General features: G+C 37.5%; 1 protein-coding gene across 1 annotated transcript in view; it reads left to right on the top strand.

Moving 5' to 3' along the window:
* Window positions 1-1,531: 1,531 nt before the first annotated feature.
* The window catches only part of eIF2Bbeta (eukaryotic translation initiation factor 2B subunit beta), a 199,645-nt gene continuing 193,284 nt past the window's right edge, over window positions 1,532-7,892 (top strand). The window contains exon 1 of the mRNA XM_090370568.1: window positions 1,532-1,652. Coding sequence (XP_090226694.1) covers window positions 1,585-1,652 — 68 coding nt within the window. The 5' untranslated portion in view covers window positions 1,532-1,584. The remainder of the gene's footprint in view (window positions 1,653-7,892) is intronic.

The following is a 7,892-nucleotide window of genomic DNA, read 5'->3' as shown; positions in this document are numbered from 1 at the left end:
TAATAATAATAATAATAATAATAATAATAATAATAATAATAATAATAACTAAGGGCCAGCTTAATTCCTTTGCTGCCTCCTTTAATATAACTGGATAGATCTGTTCACCCCATGTGCCTTTTATATGTTTAACTTCAACAGTTTCTCCTCCACTTTGCTCAGTTATTATAAAATAATTTAACTCCCTGTTTGAGCTTGATAAGCTTCTGGCCTCCAGTTCCCTACAGAATTCCTCATGTGTGAAGAATGTAGTTACAAATTACTCATTTAGTTTTTCAGCTACCTCAAAAGGATCATCAACAATCGAACCATCCATATACAAGTGGATCAATTTGATTCATCCCATTCCTTCTAGAGTTCACATATGTAAAGAAGTCCTTACTGTTTCTCTTTGTATTCTTTTCCTAAGTGGCTCCTAATATGTGTTTGCTTGCTTAAGTACTGTCCAATGTCTACCGTAGGATCTGGGTCTCCTGATAATTTATATGTATCCCGTGCATTTTTCTCTTCTGTCACGAGTCTTATCGGATCATCCGACTTCCAATTTGGTCTAAACCTTAAACAGTAATTTTTAGTTGGTATGAAAAGCCTAGTAGCTTCCAAGGTTAATTCCTTTAATGCATCCCATTTTAATTTGCTGTTGGCAATTTCATCAGTTGGTCCCACTGCATAGAATTTAAAAACTGTCTCAGACCACTGTAGTTAACTTTATGAGAGCAAAAACCCTTCCCCTTAACCCCGATGGTAGTTACATATTTGTAACTCCCATTAGGGTAGTTACAAATATGTAGCTACCAGAAGTTGATAGCTTAAATAAGTTTCAAGGCAGAAGTAGACAAACACTTGGAGTGAGTGGATGGATGAAGTGAGGAGGTTTTTTTTTTTTTTTTTTTTTTGGCTGATGCTATATAGGCTTGCTTTCTTGCATCATCTGCCTCTACTAATGCTAATGCTAAATATGCTATTGCCCTTCTGGGAAGCACAGTTGGCAGTTTCGCCGTATATACTCACACACCAGGTAGGAAAGACCTTAGTTCGAGTCCCGTCGACGAGGTGGGGAATTTTTATGGGCGTTTTTCAAAATGTGACTGAGTTAGTCGGTCTTAGGCGAAATAGGATAGTTTTTCTCCTGGAAACCGAAGACATTTTCGTCCGTATCGACCAGATAACACACTTAATCTGCAGACAGTATATAAGGAACAATATGACCTTAATTGCAGTTGCTCCTAAAAGTTTATTACAACAACACCAACAACAAATAAGTATTGTGAATTTTCCCAGTGTTTTTTTTTTTTTTTTTGTGTATAAGTTTTCTAATCTCAGCTGTTGACAATAAAAAGGAAAAAATTAAATAAAATAAAAATAGAATTATTAATTTTGTTTCGTAGATTCGGAGTGTAATTGACACTTCTGTTCAAGTTGGCGCTGCCATCAAATTATTTACAAATGCGTGCGCGAGGGTAGTATTTATTTTTGATAATTGAATCCAGTGTTCAGGAGCTTTTATAAACAAACGAAGTGAGGAAAAAAAAATAATTTAAAGAAAGGAGGGAGAGACTGGGACTCAGCGATTAAATTGTAGACATGAATGCGACGCTGTCATCTGATCTTTCTGAAGAAATGAGAAAATTTATAGATGATATCCAGCTTGGGTAAGTCGTGTGCTTATGACATGGTGGTTATTACCATTATTACTATTAGCCATATGATGCAAGGAAGCCTGAGGCTTATGCTGCACCAGCTAAAAAAAAAAATTTTTTTAATTACCCAGATATATATATATATATATATATATATATATATATATATAGAGAGAGAGAGAGAGAGAGAGAGAGAGAGAGAAGGGAATTACCAAGAAAAAGAATGATGATATCCAGCTCAGGACCTTGGTGTGCCAATTCGCTTCTGTTCGAGAAGCTGAACAGGCGTCCTCTTCGAGTGCATAATTGGCAGGCTTTCCAGATTAATATAAAATAAATAAACATATTCAAGTGAACAATTGTTAATGCAGTTTTGTGAGATTCCTCAAGGTTATTCGCATTTCCAGTTTGCTTAATCTTCGTTTCGTCTTCAGAAGTGGCGGAATGCTGTGCATCTGGACGACCAGAGCTTCCCTTGGGAAACTCTGGTCGTCCAGATTAGGACTACTAACGCAAGAAGTACAGGAGGGCCATTTCAGAACTTGCAGACTCTCATCTGGTTCATCTGCAATTTCTCTGGAGTATTTACCAGTTTACGCTTTCATTACCAAAGGGGCTGGTGAGTATGGGCTTGGCAAACCCAGGGTCCTGAGCTGGATATCACCATTCTTCTCTTTCATGATGATTCTTTTCTACTTCTCTCTCTCTGTGTAACTCTGAAATTTTTATTTTATTTTATTATTATTTATTTATTATTATTTTTTTTTTTTTGGCTGTTGGTCCAGCATAGGACTTCGGCTTCCTTGCACCGTATGGCTAATAATAATAATATGTTGAGCACATATTTTCGAGTATTATTATTCACAGTGGCAAACGATGGAAGAAATCAAGCACTAAACTTTGGAATAATGTACCCAACAGCGTGATCAACAAATGGTCAAAATGAATCACGATTACTCCTTTCGCATAACAAGTCATAGAGAAACGCCTCTCGACAACCATGTCACGTGACATTGGTTAAAATTTAGTGATGGGTACACCTTTCCAAGATGGAAGTGATTGATATTGCATTGGTGGACAAGGCAATGTTCAGTCAGTGTGGTGTGACATAAGCACTGGGAAAGGGAAAATGACAGTTGGTGTGTGTTATAGGCATAATGAATCTGATGAGTATAATGAGCAGTTGTGTGGAGAAATAGAGAGGGCAATAAATGAGAATGTCCTATAATGGGGGTTTTAAATTTCCAGATATTGACAGGAACTTGTGTTTTGGTCACTCGCACACTAGCAAGACTTTTGTGAATTTATTGGATGATTGTTTACTACAGCAACATGTTTGAGAGGTAACCAGAGGGTGTAATACCCTTGATCTGATTATCAGCAGTGATTCTTCATGCATTAAGAATCTGCAGATGAAGGAACCAATAGGTGACAGTGATCACAGTGTACTGATGTGGGATTTACTGAAAGATGTAACTACCATCAGGGGTAAGGTTTTTGTTTTCGTAAAGTGGTCTCAGACAGTTGTTAAATTCTATACAGTGGGATCAACTGATGATGTTACCAACGTTGAATTTTAAATGGGAAACCGTCAGGGACTTAATTTTGGAGGCTACTAGGCTTTTCATTCCAACTAAGAAATACTGTTCAAGGTTTAGGCCTAAATGGATGTCAGATGAAGTAATTAGGCTTGTGTCAGAAGGAAAATGCATGGGATGCATATAAATTATCAGGCAACACAGAGGCCTAACAGATATAAGGTAGTCTGTAATCAAGACACCAAGGAGTTTAGGCAGGCGAAGGCAGATTACAAGAAATCTGGTAAAGACCTCATTTTAAGAAGGATGTAGAGCTGCTGAAAAGAAAAAAAGAAAAAAAACCGATTACTTATGTAAGCTCTAGAAGGAAAGGGATGAATCACATTGGTCCACTTAATATAGATGTTTTGACTATTGATAATCATGCTCAGGTAGCTGTTAAACTGAATGAGTATTTCGCATCTACATTCACAGATGAGGAGTTATTCAAGGAGGGTATGCCAGAAGTTTATCTAACTCTAACAGGGAGTGACTTTGTAATAACTGAGAGCAAAGTTGAGGAGAAATTGTTGAAGTTAAACATAAGGAGGGCACCTGGAGTGGATGGTATCTATCCAGTTATACTAAAGAAGGCAGCAAAAGAAGTAAGCAAGCCTTTAGCCATAATTATGAGAGTCTTCTTGGACTCAAATTGAGGAAAGACAGTTGTAGGATAGATGGGCTGAGGGGTGGCAGGAGAGATAACCATGGACTGGAGATGTGCAAATGTTACCCCAATTCACAAAGGAGGATCAAAGAGTGAAACAAGTAATTACAGACCTGTTAGTTTAACTTCGGTTCCAGGGAAATTAATAGACGCACTGGAGAAGCACTGTAGGATCGTCTAGACAAGACTTCAGTTATAGCTGGGATACAGCATGGGTTTGTTAAGGGGAGGTCTTGTCTGACCAATTTCATTGGATACTATGATGTGGTCACAAAGGAACTGAATGCAAAGAATAATTTTGATATCATATATGGATCGTAGAAAGGCTTTTGATACTGTTGCACATGGAAGACTGCTGCACAAATTGGAGCAGTGTGGCATTGAAGGCAAATTGCTGCTATGGATAAAGGGACGGGTGGGTGGGAGAAGACAGAATGTGTGGTAATCAATGGACACTGCTCTTCGTGGATTAATGTTATTAGTGGAGTACCCCGGGGTTCAGTGTTGGGTCCATTGTTGTTTTCTGTATTTATTAATGATATTGATGATTGTATACTGGCTAAATGTCCAAGTTTGCAGATGATTCACAGGTCGCCAGGGATATTAAAGACACTAATGACGGTATACAACAGGATCTAGAAAAGTTGAGCAGATGGGCTGAGAGGTGGCAACTGAAGTTTAACATTGACTAACATTGACAAATGTTACTGCATGTGGGAAGCAGTAACCCCAGAGTAACGTATCAACTCTGTGGTACTACACTGACAGTGGTGGAGAATGACAAGGCCCTGGGGTTAATTGTGCAGGCAGATATGAAGTTTTCTGAGCAGTGCAGACAGTCTGCAAGAGTAGCTCATGGTGTCTTGTGAATGGTATACAAGAATTTTTCTAGCTGGGTTAAGGAGGCGATTATCCCCTTGTATTAGGCAATGGTCAGGCCACACCTTTAGTACTGTATACAGGTCTGGAGGCATCATTTTAAGAAAGATATAGAGCTGCTGCAATGAGTACAGAGAAGGGCAACAAGATTAATGAATGGAACAAAGGGTTGCTCTTATGAAGAAAGGCTTAGGTTTTGCAAATTGCAGTGTGTGGAGACTAGGCACTGCAAGGTGATCTGATTCAGGTGTATAAAGTCTTGAATGGTGTGAGCATGCTTAATGCTGATGCGATTCTTCTTCTTGCTCAGAATAATCACCTGAGAGGGCATAAATTCAGATTGAGGAAAGACAGTTGTAGGATAGATGTGCGGAAGCTTGCCTTTAGCCAGCATGTGTTTGATTGCTGAAAAAAACTTCAATCTGTTGTTTTAGAAGTTGATAGCTTAAATAGATTCAAGGCAGAACTAGACAAACATTTGGAGCGAGTGGATGGATGGAATGAGAAGGGGGGGGGGGGTTGGCTGATGCTATATAAAGCTTGCTTTCTTGCATCATGTGCCTTTACTAATGCTAAACATGATGAGCTAAGTCTAATATCCGTGAGCATGACCCGAATCCATAATTCGCTCAGTAGGCTGTTTTAAAATAGGAAAATGAGTTTCAGATTTTAAAACAGCTGAAGGAGGGGGGGGGATAAACACCCTAACTAACACTAACTGTTGCAGGTTAGGCATGTCAATCACTGCCATTTTGGAAGGGGGGGATACCCATCACTAAATTTTAAATGGCACACTTGAAGCCACACCCATTTTGCTTGAATCCTTCCAGATTAGTGGAGTAAACAAACCAATCCTTTTTCACTAAAATGAAAATCTATTAAAAAAACACTTCTTTTGTTTAAATCCACCCCGAAGTCAGGTAAAAACCTAACCTTTTTTTCACGCAACCTGTTCATCACATAGCTTTTTCCTGTAACTTGTCACATAACACGAGTGGTACATCATACTAAAATTCAGCAAAGACTTATGTGGTTATACTCCAGAACATGGGTACAACCCCATACTTCAGTAAGAAAGAGAGGAAGAAGGCAGTGATAGGCCAGTGAAGGCACATCCCATTCAATGCTCTGCCCCTCTCCTGCATGTTACTGGGGGATGTCACGTGGCACTATAGTATGTCATATGTTGGAGTTGAATTAAGAATAAAATGGCAAGACAGCAATTTTATTTTAAACAAGTAACAAAAATTAGCAGCACATACAATCACTGATTCTTCTTGCCCCTATATTCCTGGATGATTTTACGTGCATAATGAGAATTGCCCATGCACATTAACAGATATACTTTTTTTCTTTTTTTTTTTCTGAGGGTTGCCACTAGAGCTCACGATAAAATCTTAATACTGGTATTTCGATATTTTTAATTTATGAAACCAGGATACCGGTATTCCAAAAAAAAAAAAAAAAAAAATTTTTCGCAATAAATTGATGACAATTAGGTGTAATAAAGTAAGGAAAAAACATGTAATTACTTGAATTCACGTTTTAAATCAAACTTTTATTACAATAATAAATATTCTAACAAAAAATTATTAAACATACAGTTATTCTAAAAACAAAAAAATATACATATTGAAACTGCAAATTTGGTTGAGTCTAAGCATCCACGCTACCTATCTGAATAAAGTGAACTCTTAAGAAACATAAGCAATCAATAGTTTGTTGTTGTTTGGTTTTTAGGAGCATTAGCAACTAAGACCATATTGCTCTGGGGATATGCAGTGGTCATTCGTTGACCTTTCTGCATCCTGTGTATTTGGTTGTCACGGGCTCGAACCCCGGTCTAAGAAGCGTGTGCTGCTCACTACTGCTCCTGCCCATGTGGCGCCTTCCTATGGTGAGAAAAACAGAATGTTTTTCCCACACAACGAAACGCTTTCATCTTTTGCCTCTAGGTCACTTGCTGACAGTACATTGAATTGCTCCATACCAAAAATGCATTAAGTGTCACATCCTCAAGTAGCGGTGTAATAGAGGATTAAACTATTGTTCAGAAGCTTTTAATTTTAACCCTTCCGCACCTGCAATACCATTGTTCACCATAATTCCTTGATTGCCCTACCAAGCCTACTCCCACTAATGGAAATATTTCCATAATTATTTTTCATTATTCCTTAAGTGCTTTATTTGCACACACTATACTTACTAAGAGAAATATATTTGTAAGATTTTGTATTAGTTTCACGACGTTTTCAGGTTTCTGTTGCATTTGTACTGTGTATAATAATCCCTCTATTACAAATTCTGTAATATTAATGACTTATTGTTGTTGATTTTATAACCTTTATGTGAATAAATCATAAACAGTTATTTTTTAAATTAGTACCAAAAAACCGGTACTTTTGTATCAATACCAGGATTTCAAATCCTAAATAAAATGACCGGAATCTTGGTATTGTAAGCCCTAGTTGCCGCCATGAACCCCTGCTTTTCTGGCCACACAATACTAGATGATTTCACAAGCATTAACAATGTGAATTGCTCATGCATGTCAACAGAAATGTTTATTTTTATTTTTTTATTTTTTGTTCTGCTGCCCCCAGACTCTCGGGTTTGTGGGGCTGCTGCCCCCACACCCTCCGCTAATATAAAAAGAATTTGATACTAACAATTCATAGAATTACTGCAAAAAAAATCAAATTGTCAAGAAACAAATTTAAAACAAAAAACTCACCTCATCATCAACTGATCTACTTCATCAAACATCCACGCTGAAAACATTTGTATTTCGAAATTATCAAATTTACACACATATGCCATTCAATTACAGTCTTACATCCATCCTTTTGCAACTTATGAAAGAGCAGCATGACAAAAACTAAACAACAGCATGATAATTTTTCATTTCTTATTAAAATCAGAAGTGAATTTGCATCCAATCAAACAGTCAGAAAAGCAAAATTAGGTAAATCACACATTCCCAGTAATCAGTTAATGATAGAACTCGACTGGACAATCACTCTATTCTTCGGCCACCCCTGCAACATGGTAGTAGTAGTAGAAGAGGTATATGATGCAAGAAAGCAAGCTTATGTAGCATCAACCCAAAAAAAACCATTTCACACATCC

This window comes from Mastigoproctus giganteus, chromosome 3, assembly GCF_048544385.1.
Source record: "Mastigoproctus giganteus isolate SK-2022 chromosome 3, ASM4854438v1, whole genome shotgun sequence".
NCBI classification, from domain to species: domain Eukaryota; kingdom Metazoa; phylum Arthropoda; class Arachnida; order Uropygi; family Thelyphonidae; genus Mastigoproctus; species Mastigoproctus giganteus.
This window is presented reverse-complemented; position numbering and strand designations above follow the sequence as displayed.